Raw genomic sequence first — 17,898 nt, 5'->3', positions numbered from 1 at the left:
AAATAGTTAAACTGTGGGACTCACTGCCACAAGAGGCAGTGATGGCCACTAACCCAGATGCCTTTCAAAGAGGATTGGACAAATTCACCATGGCTTATAGTTACAGCTGCTTCTGAATACCAGTTGCTGGAAACCGCAGGAGGGGAGAGGGCTCTTGGGTTCAAATCCTGCTTATAGGTTTCCCACTGGGGCATCTGTCTAGTGAGAACAGGGATGCTGGACAGGGGGGGGGGCGGCTATTGGCCTGATCCAGGTGGCTCTCTCCCTACGTCATTGCAAGGGCACGTGCAAAACTCCAGCAGAGCCTCACCGTGCCGGTAGCATTGGCATGGGTCAAGCATGCCTTTTGCTGATGACAACAGAGGTCATAATTCCAACTCTGAGGAGAGGGGGTGCCGCAGGGATCCATGCCCTTCTTTCTTTCTCACTTGCGCCGTGCCCTTCTCCCTTCTTACGTAACTTGCCTGGGCAATTAAGCAACAAGTTCTGAGAATAATTAGTTATTATCACCGGTAGCCCGAGAGAAGCTCTCGTGCACATCTGTATTTCTGATCTGCCTTCGGAAAGCTCTCTCTCGTCGGTTGGTGATGATTTACGGTGTCCGCTTCTTAGCCAAGGCTCAGGCCTGCCTCCGTCTCCACAGCCTCCTACTTCGCCAGTGCCTCGCAGAGCTCCTGGGGGTCTTCATGTTGATCGTAAGTTGCAAATATTTGCTGGTTTTGGGGCAGGGGAAACATTAGATGGTAAATCACCTGCAGCTCAGGAGAGATAGAGATAGATAATAGATAGATAGATAGATAGATAGATAGATAGATAGATAATTTATTACGGTCGGAGACCAGCATAAAAACACATTTGGAGGTACAATCTCAAGCAAAAAACAAACATGTAATACACTGTACAAAATTAAAATTTATAAATGCAATGAGCATAAGGTGACTTAAAAAGAGCTGGGTTTGGGGATTTTATTAACAAACTAGATTGGATCTGGGGATGGTCTGTGTCTGCAGAGCTGAACACAGACTCTGGCGACCGACCGGGTCGTCTTCTGATCTTTATTTTTGTCGTATTTTTGCTTTTCGGGGGCAACAAGCCTCACCTGCAAGGGATCAATGGTCTCACTACGTGCCTCTTCGTAGAAGGGACATCTGAAAAATAAGTGCTCTCGGCTTCCTATTTGCCCTAATGAACAGGCACGAGTCTCTGAGCATATAGGACTTTTTAAAATAAGCTCCTTCCAGGACCGGCAAGGGCAGAGCCGAGCTTCTGGGAGTGTAAATGCCCTTCTTGCATTTTTGGATACAAGAAAGAAGAGATATGCTGCCAGAGCGGCTATATCTCTCTCAATTTCTCCAATTTTTAGTCGGGGCACCTTGAGCAGTCCTGTTGAGCTCAGGGGTAGGACATCTGTCTTGCATGCAGAAGGCCCCAGGTTCAGTCCAGTCCGGGCTGGGGAGAGGACCCCCACCCTGAATTAAACCCTGGAAGCCACTGCTAGTCAGTGTTGACAGTGTCCAAGCTAGAAGAAGCAGTGGGTCTGAGCTAGTACACGATCCCTATGCCCCTATGTTGCAGGGAAGCGCTGGCGTTTGCTCGGCGGTAGAGCACCTGCTTTTCCCAGATTCAATCCCTGAAAACTCCAGGCAGGGCTGGGAGAAACTTCCTGTCTGAAAACCCTGGAGAGCTGCTGCCTGCCAGTGTAGACAGTACTGAGCTAGATGGGCCCAATCGTCTTACTTGGTAGAAGGTGGCTTCCTGTTTAAGTTTGACTTCTGTGTAGAGCTATGAGGGCTGGAACCATAGAATTGAAGAATTCGAAAGGGACCCTGAGAGTCATCTAATCCAACCCCCTGCAATACAGGCATCTCAGTTAGGTCATACGTGACAGATGGCCTTCCAACCTCTATTTTAAAACCTCAAAGGGAGAGAGTCCACTGCCACCTTTAAAGGAAGTCCGCTCCACGGTTGAACAGCTCTTACCTGGTGTTTAGTCACAATCTCATCATTTCTTGTAACTTTAGGTGGAGGTCCAAAGAGCAGAAAACAAGCTTGCTCCATCTTCCATGCGACAGTTCGTCTGCTATGTCCACCCACTATTTAATAGTCCTCAATAGTATTGAAGATGGCTATCATATCTCCTCTCAGTCTCTACCAGGCTAAACATACCCAACTCCCTCAACCGTTCCTCATAAGGCTTGGTTTCCAGGCCCTTGATCATCTTGGTTGCCCTCCTCTGCAAACCTTCCAGCTTCTCAATCTCCTCCTCAAATTGTGGCATCCAGAACTGGGCACAGGACTCCAGGTGTGGTCTGACCAAGGCAGAATAGAGCAGGACCATGACTTGATCTGGAGACTCGACTTCTGTTGATGCAGCCTAGAACAGCATTAGCCCTTTTTTTTTTTTTTTTGCTGCTGCATCTCACTGTTGAAGGGACCCAGGTGGCGCTGTGGGTAAACCACAGAGCCTAGGGCTTGCTGATCAGAAGGTCGGCGGTTCGAATCCCTGCGACTGGGGTGAGCTCCCGTTGTTCGGTTCCCAGCTCCTGCCCACCTAGCAGTTCGAAAAGCACGTCGAAGTGCAAGTAGATAAATAGGGAACCACTCTGGCGGGAAGGTAAACGGCGTTTCCGTGCGCTGCTCTGGTTCGCCAGAAAGCGCTTAGTCATGCTGGCCACATGACCCGGAAGCTGTCTGCGGACAAACGCCGGCTCCCTGGCCTATAGAACGAGATGAGCGCTGCAACCCCAGAGTCGGACACGACTGGACCTAATGGCCCCGGCCCCTTTACCATTACCTCACTGTTGACTCATGTTCAGCTTGTGGTCTACTAAAACCCCTAGATCAGGGTCTGCAACCTTTAAGACCAAAAGAGCCACTTGGACCCCTTTCCGAAGGGGAAAAAAACGGGGAGCCGCAAAACCATTGCGACATTTAAAACAAATATAACACTGCATTTTATTTTTAAAAATCCGATTTAAATTTTAAAAAATCCGATTTAAATAAAAAAATCCCGATTTAAATAAAAAACTATCCAATTTTTTTAATAAAAAAAATCATCATTTTTATCCACCCTGGGGACCCACTACCAGGTCACAGCCTGATCCCAGGTGGGTTTGCAACAGCATACAAATATTGATTTGTTGTTGTTTTTTAAAAAAAATGAAGTCCTCAACTGCACACTTGTGTAAATGTTGTCCATGTCTTATTGAAGACTGCTGGCTTTTACAATAATCTTAGTGTCTTTTACCCTTAATATTCCAGACCAGAGGCTATGTTCACCCTCTTCCAACCTCCTCTCTTGCCTAAATAAAGCACAGAATTGCACCAGAGAAGCCTGTGATGTTTGTGCTGACTTGCATACAGGTGGCTGTAGTAGTTCATAGTGTTCAAACCTTTTTAGGGGAGTTCCCTGCCCCCTTAATGACAATGGCGATAGATTTTGCACATGAACACAGATCCAAGTTAGGACTCCTCTCTTCCACGCCAACGGCTGCTTTGTCAAGGCTCCCCTAACACACACTCAGGACAGAGGAAAAACTGCAAAACGTCCCGGCCTTGCTCCGGGGCGGAGAGAGACGCGCGCCCGCGAGAGCGCGGTCTGAGGCTGCGAGCAGGAACCAGGAGCGAAGGAGGCAGCGGCAGGGAAACAGGCGCCGCTTCCCTCGACCATTTTTAAAAAGAGGGCTTCCCCCCTCGCCCGCCGCCCCTGGCCCCAGCCCGCAGCATGCCTACCTCGTCGGCGCCTCGACGCAGCAGCCAGCAGCCTTCCGAGAGGAAACCGCGGCAGCCCTCCCCCCCGCGGTCCCACGACCCAGCCGAGGAGTCCTGGCCTCAAGTGCCCATGCAGGGACGCGTCTGAAGGCCCCCCTTCCTGCCCCCATCCCGTCCCGCCTCCAGCTGCCTCTGGATGCCATGGGGTCCCACATACCGCCGCCCTGGAGCTCCGCTGTCCGCCCCAAGGCCGCCTCCCACGCTAGGAAGACTCCGGAGCTGGGCAGGGTTGGTCCCGCCAGGCAGCTCGGGGGCGGCCTCTCCCATGGGCGCCTGCTTCGGACGGCAGAGGCGGGGTCTTCAAAGTTCCCCCTCCCGCTCGCCAGCTCCATTTTTTCTGAAGGAGCTCCCCGCCAGAGCCCTCGGCTGAGCTGCGCCACCTCTACTGCGTCCCCAACGCCTCCGAGCCCCGCTGCCCGCTGTTCAAGGCCAGGTGATCCTGGGTACGCACCTGAGCAGCGCCCCTCAGCCTCCGGAGGGCGGGCTGCCGGCCAGCTGGAGGGCGGTTGCTGCCAGCTGGAGAAGTGGTGCGGGCGTATCTGTCCCGGAAGCCGCGGCAGCCGTGTAAAGAGCCGCATGCGGCTCCGGCGCTGCAGGTTGCTGACCCCCGCCCTAGATCCTTTTCACTTGTACTACTGGCAAGCCAGGTGTCCGCCATCTTATATTTGTGCAGCTGGTTCTTCCTGCCTAAGTGCAGAATCTTAACCTACTGGAAATCCATTTTGTAGCTTGAGGCCCAGTTCTCCAATCTGTCAAGGCCATATTGAAACCTGATTCTGTATTCAGTGACATTGGCTACCCCTCCCAGTTTGGTATCATCTGCATAGTTGATGAGCATCCCCTCAGTGCCTTTATCCAAGATGCTTATAAAGACATCAGACAAAGGGCCCAGGAGAGACCCCTGTGGCATGGCCCATTGTCACTTTTCCCCAGGATGAGGGAGACCATTCGTGAGCAGTCTTTGGTTCTGTCAGTCAACCAAGCTACCACTCCATCTAACGGTTATCTCGTCCAGTTCACATTTTACCAGCTTCTCCGCAAAAATATTATGGGGGACTTTGTCAAAAGCCTAACCGAAATCAAGATACACTATGTCCACAGCATTCGTATGATCCACGAAACTTGTAATTTTTCAATAGATAAACGAGATTAATCTGGCATGACTTGTTTTTGAGAAACCCATGCTCCCGGCATCCTTTCCTGATTGCTCACCGACCAATTATCTGTTTAATATCCACTGTAGGATCTTCCCTGGTATCGGTGTCAAGATGACTAATCCGTGCTGGCATGTCAGCTCCCTATCCCATCTTCCCATCTTTCCTACCTGCAATCTGACCTCCTAGAGCCCAGGCGCAGGTTGGCCTTTGGTGGGGGCGTAAGTGATTTACATACAGGAGTCCACCATGACAACACACCACAACCAGCCACGCTCCCTGTAAGGTTCGTGTGGTGGTGCTTACGAGTAACGAAGCAGGAGCCCAAGCAGTCTTTTGGCAGTTTTATTGTGCAAAACTATTACAGTGCAGAGCTACAAAAAGCATGTCTGTCTCGGTCGCTGGCCAGAATCTGGGAGTGGCCCCTTCGGCTAACTTCCCCAGCATAAGAGCTTCGGCACCCCAAGTCTCCTCCTACCCTCCTTGTGTTTCACCCCTCTGGGCAACAGGACGAGGTGAGGTGCTGGGGCTCTGGGCAGCATCCCCGAGCCCTCTCTTCTCCCACCTGGCCCTTCCCCTTCCTCCCCACTGGAGGTGTGGCTGGAAGAGGTGTTGGGGCTCTCTGTATGCTAAGGGACCCCCCTTCCACTCAGTGGGCCAGGTGGCAGTTCCCTGACACTCCCAAAACAGAATCCAAAACCACAGCCCAGCAGATTCTCTGACTTTCTCCCTGCTAATCCACCACCAAATAACAGAAAACTTGAAGGCCTCGTTATCACCCAGGGAGCCATAGGAGTTCATCGGTTGCCCTGGGTTTTTTCGCAGGTGATGTTAATGCTCACGCTGCTGCACGCCACTGCACGTTGGCTGTTTTGCAACATCTGGATCTGCGTTCCGTCTCTGAAGACATGTTTTTAGGAATGGGGTTCAAGAGACTAGGACTCTGGGTTCTGAGCCAGGCACCCTCCTTGGTCTCCCAGCCCTGGCTACCTGTCACGCTTTGATGCCTTGCTGTTAATGCTGGACCTTCCTTCATGGGCAATGGGCGCTTAATTGCATTGCACCTGATCCTGGAGTGGGCGAGCCAGACGGGCAAAGTTCAGGGTCCAAAAGGCTTGTTTTCCACCTCTTTTGGAATGCAAAAAAAGGTTCCCTTGCTTGGAAGGTGCTCCAGAAAGATAGCCTGAGCTCTCCTCTCCTCATTTGAAATAATAATAATAATAATAATAATAATAATAATAATAATAGGAAATAGAAATAATAGGTTCATCGCTAAGCCTCTCCACGCACCTCATGCTCTTTACTCAGAAGTAAGCCCGCCCTGATTTGCTGGTGTGAACTTCCTTGTCAGCGACTGCACTACTCAGATTTGTTTTTGTTTTTGTTTTGTTTTTGCACGGCTTCTCCTAATAGGTGCATTTTTTTAAAGCTTTCATTTTGGAGCAGTGGTTTGTCTGCGATTCTGAAAGATACCAGTTCCCATACCGTTCTGGAGCGTTCCGAATGGATCAATTTGACTTGAAATACCAAACCTTGCCCCATCCCTACACCACGACCGACGTTCCGATGGGTTGGGCGGTGACGGTTGGAGGATGGGTGGCCAGCAGCCAGTGGATTGAGGTTGAATCCTGACAAGACAGAAGTACGGTTTCTGGGAGACAGGGAGCAGGCAGGTTGGGGGGGGGAGAGATGACTCTCTAGTCCTGATTTTAAACAACGATTTGACGTTTGGAAGACATCGGAAGGCAGCGCTGATCAGAGAAGATTTTAATGGTTGTTGTTTTAGTGTGTTTTGTTGGGAGCAGCCCAGAGTGGCTGGGCCGACCTGGTTAGATGGATGGAATATAAATAATAAAATTATTATCATTTATTATTGGCTCCGTAGGATGCAATTTCCAATGCTCCTCCCTCTAGGTACATTTTTATCACTTTGCCAGCTGGCAAGCGAAATCCAGGACCCCATAGACCAGTGGTGGCGAACCTACGGCACGCGTGCCAGAGAGGGCTCTCAGAGCCCTCTCTGTGGGCACGCACACCGTCACCCCAGCAGGGCCGTAGTTTCCGTGCCAGGGGTGGCACCAGGGCCTGGCGAGTGAGCGAGATGGCTGAGCAGACTTTTGATGCTCCAGGCCTCCCGCCAGTCTGTTTTTCCTACTCGGGAGGAAGAAAGCCGCCTTGAGTTCAGCGGGGCTTAACTCCCAGGTGTTATAAAAATTAGGTTCATCCCCCAGAAGGGAGTCCACAAAACCTGGGGAGAGCCTTAGTAGGGCTCCCCTCCTCTCAAGAGCACTTATGAATAATAGAGACGATACAAAATCTCCCAAGGCAAGGCGATAGCCCTTTATTTGTTACTGCTGCCGCAGGGTGTCTTGCAAGCAAAAGACCTCCAACAAAGGTGCGCAAGCTCCTATATAGACTTTTGAAATTGCCCTCCTCCAGCTCAAGACCACCCCTCCATACATTAGAATTACATCACAAATTGGGAGGGTCTGGTAGCAGTGATCTGAGCATCTTGGACCCTGCCCCCATGTCTCCTCTTGCCCTCCACCAAAACCCCATCAAGTGAAACAAAAGATACATTTCCCTATATCCCAGCCAAGTTAATCACACCCTTTTGTCTGACACTCAGGTATCAGGATGCCAGAGATTATCACTCAGGCAGGGGGCTGCTGAGTAGCTGGAGGGGCAACCCCCCCCCCTTTGTTCCTGAGACAAAGAAATACTTGGTCATTTGGGAGTCAAAATGGAGTGAGGCCTGTCTTCCTGTGCTGTTTTTCAGACATGTGGCCTTATTTGTTTTGGTACATTAATAACAATTATTATATATAAATAAATACCTTAAAATTCTTACAACACAGGTCAGTAAGCATATAAAGACGGCAACCTAAGAAGGGGTCTGCTAGGTTTACATGTTCGCTGGGCTTTCCCGCGGAAGCCAACGAGAGAAGTTCAGTCCATAGAGGCTGCGATCAAACGGCAGCCAAAGAAACGGCTAATAATAAATAAATAAATAAATAAATAATAAATAATAAATAATAGATATTATTAATACCATGCTCATCTGGCTGGGTTTATTTATTTATTTACACATTTGTATGTGCGCACGCAGACAATCATTACTATCTCATATTTTAATGTATTTTAATATTTGGTGGAAGCCGCCCAGAGTGGCTGGGGAGACCCAGCCAGATGGGCGGGGTACAAATAAATAAATAAATAAATAAATAAATAAATAAATAAATAAAAATTGGGAGAGGGAGGCTCTTAGTACAGCCCTCCAGTGTACACTAGTGGCCAAAATTGTGGAACCTCCTGGGAAAAAAGTATTTCCGAGGTTTGATGGCTGATTAACACCACTTTGTTTTGGAGTAACACCAGTGCTTTTTTTTCTGTGTGGACACAGGGGGACGCATACCTCTAACATTTTGTGAAGAAATCCACTGTACTGTATTTATTTCCCCTGATTTCAACTGTATTTATTTTCCCCCGGTGCTGATTTTCTTGAGCCAAAATGAGAGCACCCCTAAACATTTTTTTAAGGAAGAAAGCACTGATTTTTACCATAAAATTATAATCAATGGAAAGATAATTTAATTGAAGAACGCAACGCCCATTGCTTTTATGAAGGATTATTTATTACAACAGCCGTCGTAAAGAAGAAACGTGAAACGCACGGGGGGGGGTGGAATGAGATGTACAGGTTAAATTGCCATGTTGGCTCTTGGCGATAAATAAGTGGGTTTGGGGTTGCCGTTTTGGGCACTCGGTCTCTAAAAGGTTCACCATCGCTGCCATAGCCCGTCGCTTCCACCCCATGACCATCAGAAAATGGAAGATGATTGGCAGCAGGGCAAACAGGGTTCCCATCACCACCCGGGGGGGACAACGTGGGCATGATGCAGAAGGGTTGGCCCAGGGCTAAGATTCTCCCAAAGGTCTTTCCCCCCATTTTTTTTTCTCTCTCTCTCTCTCTCTCTGTTATGTACTGAGTTGAATAGGATCCAAACTGCAGCAGTCTGATTGGTCCTAGAACAATAGGATTGAGATTGCAGCAGTCTGATTGGTCCGCAGGAGCCACCCAATCCAGCTCCAGGTGGAAGTGAATCTGCACTCCGATTGGCATACAGGAGTATCCCGGAATTAGCCAATCACGTGGGGCCCATTGTGTAAATAGTGTATATAAAGCAAATGTTTTGGGGAAACCGCATTCCTCACTACTATGAGCTGAATAAAGAGCATGAAATTCACACTCGACTCCTAGTATATTTCTCTCTCTCTCTCTCTCTCTCTCTCTCTCTCTCTCTCTCTCTCTCTCTCTCTTTTTCCCAGGTGATTACTCTGAGTTCATCTGCACAGGCCATCACCAGCGAAGGGACGAAGGGTGGCTATTTCAGCTCGGCTCTGGCAAGTGGAGTTGCTGTGATGGTAGCCATCCACGTTGCGGGAGGAGTCTCCGGTGAGAAAGGGGAGGTTCTCTCGTGCACGAGCCCCAGGGATGGGGCAGGCACTTGGCCCAGGCCTCGCTCGAAATTTAGAGCAAATGTTGGGGAGAGCTGCAGTGTTTATCTCCTTATAAATCCTTTTAAAAAAAAAAAGCAGCAGCAAATTTCTAGTTTCTTTGGTTTTGCAAAGACAAGGGCACAAGTTAAGCCTGGTGAAATCTGAGCAGTGCCGAATTTACGGATAAACTAAACAAGCTATAGCTTAGGGCCCCACTCTCTTAGAGCCCCCCAAAAAATTTTTAAAGGGAAAAAACAAATGGATGTGCATTTCCAAAATATAAGATAAAAAGAAATGAAATGAAACCTACATACAGCAACAGTGGCAAATGGCTTGAGATACCTATGAGGTCCATAAATTACCATATAGCATATATTCAACACAAAAAAACAGCGACAATTTGTTGTTGACAAAGGACAGCTGGACATATAAAGGGCCCCATTACCTTCAGTAGCTTAGGGCCTCATCAAACCTAAATCTGGCCCTCAATATGAAATGCAGAACTCAGGCTGCAGCTTCCTGATCATGTTACAGGTAGGTAGCCGTGTTGGTCTGCCATAGTCAAAACAAATAAAATAAAAAATTCCTTCCAGTAGCACCTTAGAGACCAACTAAGTTTGTTCTTGGTATGAGCTTTCGTGTGCATGCACACTTCTTCAGATTCCTGATCATAGCGGCTTTCTTTCTATCTGTTTTGTTTTTTAATATGCAAGTTGCGAGTCCTTACTGTTGGAACAAAATTTAGGCTTGAGACTGTGCGGGTTTAAAAGTTCCCAAGCGGAAAAACTACTTCTGTGGCTCTTTCTGAAACAATACTGTAGCCAAGACACGACCATCCTTTGAAATTCTCTGCCTGTCTCTGAATTTTGTGTATGAATTTTTTTATATTATTTTGCCTGATAGAGACATCTTTTTCAATATAGATAAATGTTTTTATTCAAAGGTTCTCAAAATATGCAAGTAACAACCATTCATATCCTCCGACACTTCTCCGATGAAAACAGGGATGTCCCATTCCATAATGATTATTTTACTGTTTATACACATCCTACTGGTTTGCCTCAGCCACTCTGGGCAGCTTCCAACATGTATTTAAACATAATAAAACATTAAACATAACAAAATCTTCCCTATACAGGATTGCCTTCAGATGACTCGGGGTCGGATGACTCCATACCAATGAAAATAGGGACATCCTAAGGAAAAGTGGGACATTCCAGGATCAAATCAGAAACCAGGACGGCTTCTCTAAGTCAGGGATGTCCCTGGAAAATAGTGACACTTGCAGGGTGTGTCCATAGTAACAAACAATAAGCAGATTCACAACGCAGCTGTTGCAATAATGAACAATGGAAAGTCAAGCGTATCAACTTTAAACCCTCCAGAAAAGTACCATGGACTGATGGAGGAGTTATAATTCGGCTAGATTTATTCACGTAAGAAATTAAAGCAACACTATATTGTCAAAGTCATCTCTCTTTTTTTATCCTTTGGAGCCTTTCACTTTAACAGGGACATCTTTGCAGAGCCACCTTCCCTAATGTGGTATTATATGCGGTTTTATGCACGTTTTACCCCTGTGCATGCGTTTTTGTACACACGGCTTGGCTGGAGAGCTGCACTGCAAAATTTGCTAAAGCGCAAACTTCAAAGGACGGCTGCGTTGTTTCAGAAAACGCAAATGAAGTTGGGTCCCCTCTAGACCTGCATCAGATTTCTTCTCTGTCACTTATGGGGGGGGTGCCTGCTGGGGATTGGGCTGGTCCTGCTTCCCCTGTCCTTCCTTTGAAAAGACCCCACGTTCCAGACTTGGGCAGGACTGAGCCCTGGAAGCCACATGGAGGTGCTAGCCAAGGATTTATTCCCCGGGATTCCTTTCTGTTGACTGCAAGCTCCTTATCTCCTCTGGCCCCTGTTATCTATGCCAACCTTAGCTCCCGGAGCTACGCAGAGCCTGACTCATCCACCTTATGGCCAGCTATCAGCAGTTATTATTAACCCCGATAGCTCAATGGAGCCTCCATGGCTAGTGGCAGTGTACCTGCTGAGGCTATGGTGCAGGGAACAAACACGGGTTTCAAAGGGCTGTTTCCATCATGTCCTGTTAGGGAGTCCAGGGAGTTGCCCTGCCTGCCAGCTTCCTCCTCCTCCTCTTCCTTAGTCTCAGTTTTGCCCCTTGTAGAACCCCGAAGGGAGGAGGAGGAGGAGGATGGGGCAAATCTAGAATTAGCTGGCCCTGCCTGTCATTGGCTCTGGCGCCACCTGCTGTTAGGCTCCCTGCCTTCCACCCTACCAGTCTCCAGTGGGCACTAGCTTTTTGACATGCTTAACTCTCTCTGTCTGGGGCTGATTCGCACCACTACTCAGAAGAAGAGGTGAGTGTAGTCTCTATACCAACTAGCATTGTCTCTCCAGGGTTTTCAGGCTGGGACCTGGAGATAACTGTTTGTTTGTTTGAAGCAAGTTTCTAGTCCATATTGTTTGCAAATGCAGACTTCTCAGTACATAAGCTATGCCTGGCGAAATCTGAGGCACGGAGTGCTGCTTTTCATACAGACTGCACCTTCCTGATCCTAACGGTTTGCTTCCTACCCTATTTACTTGCTCTTAAACAGGCATAGGCAAACTCGGCCCTCCAGATGTTTTGGGACTACAACTCCCATCATCCCTTGACCACTGGTCCTGTTAGCTAGGGACGATGGGACTTGTAGTCCCAAAACATCTGGAGGGCCGAGTTTGCCTATGCCTGCTCTTAAACATGCAAGCTTTTAGTCCTTACTGCTGTAACGGAAGCTACCAACATGAGTCTGGCCAAACTGTGGGAGGCAGTGGAAGACACGAGTGCCTGGCGTGCTCTGGTCCGTGGGGCCACGAAGAGCCGGACACGACTAAACGACTAAACAACAACAAGCTGTAACGAAATATAGGCCTGAAACGATGGGTGAACTCTCACAAGCAGAGAGGCGTCTACCCCTCACAGAGCTACAATTCACAGCGCCCTGAACAAACTGCGGTTCCCAGGATTCTTTAGGGGGAATAATTTGCTTTAAATATATGGTGTGTATGTGCGGCCTAAGTCCCTAGTCCTCGTGGTTGCAAAGGGCATGTGCAATTTCAGAATCGAGAGACCATACGGAACAGGATTTCAAAGACGGGGGTCTGTAGAGCATGAGACTCTTGACCTCAGGGTTGTGCGTTCGAGCCCCACATTGGGCTAAAAAGATTCCTGCATTGCCGGGGGGGGGTGGACTAGATGTCCCTCATGGTCCTTTCCAACTCTATGTTTCTACAATTCTCTCTCTCTCTCTTACAGGAGGGCACTTAAATCCAGCCTTTTCGCTCACCATGTGTCTGCTTGGCCAATGTCCGTGGTGGAAACTGCCCATCTTCTCTGTCGTTCAGACCATGGGAGCCTTTTTGGGCGCAGGAACAGTCTACATGCTCTATTACGGTAACGTTTATCTCCGAGTGTTTTTACAATGGGGAAAATAAGAGTCGCATTTCTTGCCAAACTTCACAAGCTCGGCTTACTAGGTACACATTCACCTGCCTTGCCGCGTCTGTATTCATTGACTCTTCCCAGCTTGTCTTCTTCTGATGTAAAAGCCAATCTTTGGGTTAAAGATATACCAGATATACTGGAAAAGCCATAATTGTGCTGCGAAGTTTGCTATTGACGCCCAAAAGCATTCCTTGGCAGCCGTAGGGTGTGAAATGGCAAGCGGCGAGGCTCACTGCATATTTATTCATTTACTTAAAACGCTTCCTACACGTAGGGCGGGGAAAAACCCTGCCTGCAGGCTTTCAATCTAAAGAGACACAGCACAAAAGGAAAAAGGGATGAGGAGGGGAGAGGATGCACAAAAATTCAGTGGAATCAGGTGTCGAAGTTACATGGCAGTCCTTATATAATGACCAGCTGGGAATGTAAACTGGGCAGGAATCACATGGAGGTGGTTTCTCAGCAGAACGGATGGAGCAGAGCTGCTTCTCTCCTTTCCCCCTTCAGCTTCCCTTCCTATAAAGCTAAGCCTCACGGCCCCTGGCTTTTTTCTCCGCAGACGCCATCCACAGCTACAGCAACGGGACCCTTGCAGTCACCGGACCCCGAGAAACCGCCTCCATCTTTGCCACCTACCCAGCTCCCTATCTGTCGCTTGGCAACGGCTTCTTTGACCAGGTAGGGTCAGCCGTCCCTAGAACTCCCAGCGCTGCCCGGAGACAGAGGCATCCTTCGCTCAGGGAGATGCGTCCCGTATGTCCAATTGCTCTGCCGCTGCTCCATTCATTTGCCGTGGCTCAGTGGTTAGAGCACCAGACTTGCATGCAGAAGGTCCCAGGTTCAATCCCCGGCACCTCCATGTACGAAATAATAATAATAATAATAATAATAATAATAATAATAATAATAATAATAATTATACCCCGCCCATCTGGCTGGGTTTCCCCAGCCACTCTGGGCAGCTTCCAGCAAAATATTAAAATACAACAATTCATCAAATATTAAAAGCTTCCCTAAGCAGAGCTGCCTTCAGATGTCTTCTAAAAGTCAGATAGTTGTTTATTTCTTGGACATCTGGTGGGAGGGCGTTCCACAGGGCGGGCGCCACTACCGAGAAGGCCCTTCTCAGACTGGTGCTGAGTCTTGACCTGGTCTCCGGTGATTTTGGTTGATGTCCTGTCTGTTGAGGTCTGTGAGAAACTGCAGTTTTGAAGTGGACAATTAGTGAGTTGGCAAGAAGCCAAGTTGAACAAGGGTATATGTGAAAATCTGCTTGGAGACAGGGAAGCCTAGTAACAGGCTGCTGATTGGCTGAAAGTTCCCTTTTAAGCAGCATGGACACAGCAGTTCATAGTTGGGAGATAGTAGGAGTTGGAGTGTGAGAGTTCGGAGTGTAGATTCTGTGTACCTAGTAACTTGTACAAAGCTGTATATAATAAAACCAACTATAAATCGGTACTGTTCTGTGGGATGTAAACACAGAGCAGCCAAACACAACATTGCTAGAGTGGACATGAAGGTAACTCAGTCCTCCAGGCTTAACTTCCTGTTTACCTGGACTGAGTTACAGGAACCAGAAGTAGGTGTGGTCTTACCTGGGAACAAGATCCCAAAGAACTCCCCATTTTGCCTCGTCGTTTGAACAAGCAGGATGCTCACTCTCAGCTTGCAGCTGAGAGAAGCAGAGGTGAAGCCTGTTCCCCTATGGAATCAGCTTCACCACATGCAAATAGATTTATCTAAGCTTATCTGCCTCTTTGAGCCTGTACTGTGACTCATGGATGTCTGTAAGTAAACTCTTTTATGTCTAATAATCAGTACTGTATTGTGTCTTTGCTTTTAAGAGGGAAGAAGGGGAATATACCAGGAATATATATTTCTTATAGAGGCTTTAGCAAGCCTATGCAACCGTTTTCTGCTGTGTTTTTAAAAGGGAATGTAACTCTGCTAAGTTTGGAGCTTGCTCACACAAGCGGGGATTGAGATATATAAATAATATATACTCATCCACACTCCTAAACATTCCCACATGTTCAGCAAGTTCTGTTCCTGAGTTGTTTGTCCTGGAGACCGACGACCTGGACTATACCAGCATGCAGTGCATAGCAGCAGATTGTTTGGTTGAGCATCCAAATTCTTCATCAACACTGTCCTCCCTCCACCCTCTTCCCCTCATCAGGTCCTGGGCACTGGGGTGCTGATATTCAGCATCCTGGCCATTATCGACTCCCGGAACAGGCGCATCCCACATGGACTGGAGCCCATGGGGGTGGGCTTGCTGGTCACCGCTCTCAGCCTGGCAATGGGAGCCAACTGTAGCTGCGCCATCAACCCAGCCCGGGACCTGGGCCCACGGCTCTTCACCTACCTGGCCGGATGGGGGCCCCAGGTGTTCAGGTGGGTGCGCGAGGGGCGAGGAGGTGGCGCCCGGTTGCATGTGTGCGCACTTGTCAGGGACTGGGCAGAGGAGGAATGGTGGAGACCGCCTTCCCAGCCTGACCCTTCCAGAGAAGAAGGAGACAGTTCAGAATTACTACAGGGGGTTGAGGGAGGTCACAGCTCAGAGGGGGGGGGAAGCTGGGAAACAACAACAACAACAACAACAACAACAACAACAATTTGTTATTTATACCCCGCCCATCTGGCTGGGCTTCTCCAGCCACTCTGGGAGGCTTCCAACTCTGTGATTCTCTGATTCTGTGATGCACTCACTTCCTTTCCAAATTGTCTCCACACGGCCGCATCTCTGCCACCAGTCATGACTCTGCTTTATCTTTCCAGTGCCGGAAACTACTGGTGTTGGGTTCCAATCGTGGCTCCGATGGTGGGGGCCACCATTGGGACGGCTTTGTATGAGCTCGGGGTGGAGTTTCACCACCCGCCGTCCCAGAACAAGGAAGAGGCCTTGACCACCAAGAAGCATCACCCAGGGACGGAAAAGGATACGGAGATCCCAATTTATGCCGTGAATAAGTACGCAGAGGATTGGAAAGGCGGGAACACAGGCGTCCCTCCGGATGGGGGCCATAGCAAATGGGAAACTTCAAATTCCTTTTAAAACGGGACAGGCGCTGGAAGAGGCGAGAGAGTTAATCCTTTCGTTTTTATATATTGGATGGAGTTGTTGTTATTGGTTTTATGATTGATGTAGGTCCATGGGCGTGTGAATTCCACACAAAAGAGTGATGTTTTGGAATTCACAAAGGACCGCTTTCCCCCATATATGAACTTTCTCGCTTGCTAAGATCACCACCTGAGGTCGTGTGCAGAACGGCTGCCAACTTTGGGGATTATACTACGGCGGCAACCAGAGACGGGGCCTTTTTTGTGGTGGCACCACCGCGGAATGACCACTCTGGAAGTATTTGCTCAGTGCCGACTCTTTTTATCGTATGGGGGGGGGGGTAAGGCTCTACCCTACAGGGCAGGGGCTAAAGAATTATGGGGCCCGTAGTTCATTAAGGATGCTGAGACTTGTTGGGAGGCAGCCCTACTCCCTTCCCAGAGCAACAGTTGACCTCTGGGAATTGTAGCTCTGTGAAGGGAGTCTCCAAACAATGCTCAGCAACCAGAGCAAACTACAGCTCCCAGAATTATTGGGGGGGGGGGAGCCATGACTGTTTAAAGCGGTATCGTAGCACTTTAAATGTGTTTTGTGAATATGGCCTTAGGACGAAACTAGAATGAGTTGACTCTGGCGCCACCTGCTGTCGGGCTCCCTGCCTTCCGCCCCACTAGCCCCAATGAGCACCAGACACCATTGGCTGGGGGAAGCTGCCAATCAGCATAGACCAAGAGGAAGTTGCGGCTTTCCTCCTATTCCCATCAGCCCCAGCCAATAGGGGAAATGGTCAGGGATGATGGGAGTTGTAGCAAGCCAAGATTGTACCTGGTGCGGAATTTTTTTTTTGGCACCCCGTATGGACTGCGCATGTGCGGTTACTCGTAGGGAGCTGTACACCTGGGGGGAGGCAGGGGGCCATCTTGTCACCCCCTCCCAGAGTGGCACCCGCCCCTAACACCCCCCCTTCCTACGCCACTGCTGGAGGGACGCAGGTTTCCCCCATTCCTGAGGCTAGACAAGAGCGAGCTACATGGTCTGCCTTGGCACAATGCACCTTACATGACCTAATGCTGCTAAGATGACTTGTGTTCTTTGTGTTTGTGTGTTTTCTGTTAATTTTATTTGATGTTTTCTTGCCGCTGTTCTGATGGATGAATGGTTTAAATGCTTTCTATCGATCGCTGTGCTGTAACGAGATGAAAGGATGGAATAAAACGAAAAATGGTTTCTAAAATACGTAGATTGGGAAAAGCCCTCTAACACAGAGGTGGGAAACTTGCCCTCCCCCCCGGGTACTTCCTTGAAGTCCAACTCCCACCCTCCCTGACTACTGGCTCCCCAGCCCTTCTTTATACCTCTGCGGATGCATTTAATATGTGATCCCTGATTGGTTGGGACAGGATTGCTCTAGGACAACAGCAGAATCTGTGGCCCCTCAGATGTTGCTGGGCTCCAACTCCTGTCATCCCCGACCATTGGGCCACACTGCCTGGGGCTGATAGGAGTTGGAGTTGTGATAAAAATTAGGTTCGGCCCCAGAAGGGAGTCCACGAACCCAAGGGAGAGCCTCAGCAGGGCTCCCCTCCTGTCAAGAGCACCTAAGAACAAATAGAGACGATACAGAATCTCCCAAAGCAAGGTGATGGCCCTTTATTAGAAAACTGCTGCAGCAGGGTGTTTTGCAAGCAAAAGACCCCCAACAAATGCGTGCAAGCTCCTATATAGACTTTTGAAATTGCCCCCCTCCAGCTCAAGACCACCCCTCCATACATTAGAATTACATCACAAATTGGGAGGGTCTGGTAGCAGTGATCTGAGCATCTTGGACCCTGCCCCCATGTCTCCTCTTGCCCTCCACCAAAAACCCATCAAGTGAAACAAAAGATATTTACATTTCCCTATTTCCC

At 48.9% G+C, this 17,898-nt stretch overlaps 1 protein-coding gene across 1 annotated transcript; it reads left to right on the top strand.

The window, feature by feature from the left end:
- Positions 1-587: 587 nt before the first annotated feature.
- On the top strand, positions 588-16,073 carry AQP10 (aquaporin 10). The gene is made up of 6 exons (XM_033136232.1): positions 588-695; positions 9,255-9,381; positions 12,739-12,876; positions 13,487-13,605; positions 15,107-15,324; positions 15,709-16,073. Exons 1-6 carry the CDS (start codon positions 588-590, stop codon positions 15,983-15,985), a joined length of 987 nt encoding a protein of 328 aa, XP_032992123.1. The 3' UTR covers positions 15,986-16,073.
- The last annotated feature ends 1,825 nt before the right edge of the window (positions 16,074-17,898 follow it).

This window comes from Lacerta agilis, chromosome 17 (assembly GCF_009819535.1).
Source record: "Lacerta agilis isolate rLacAgi1 chromosome 17, rLacAgi1.pri, whole genome shotgun sequence".
NCBI lineage: Eukaryota > Metazoa > Chordata > Lepidosauria > Squamata > Lacertidae > Lacerta > Lacerta agilis.
The sequence above is the reverse complement of the archived record's forward strand: the minus strand, read 5'-3'. Positions and strand labels throughout refer to the sequence as shown.

Bases quoted from the DNA above. Each gene is read 5' to 3' on its own strand.
- AQP10 (XM_033136232.1), top strand. From the start codon at position 588: ATGATTTACGGTGTCCGCTTCTTAGCCAAGGCTCAGGCCTGCCTCCGT. The intron at 12,877-13,486 runs GTAACGTTTATC...TTTTCTCCGCAG, and splicing joins AGTCTACATGCTCTATTACG to ACGCCATCCACAGCTACAGC. The intron at 15,325-15,708 runs GTGGGTGCGCGA...TTATCTTTCCAG, and splicing joins TGGGGGCCCCAGGTGTTCAG to TGCCGGAAACTACTGGTGTT.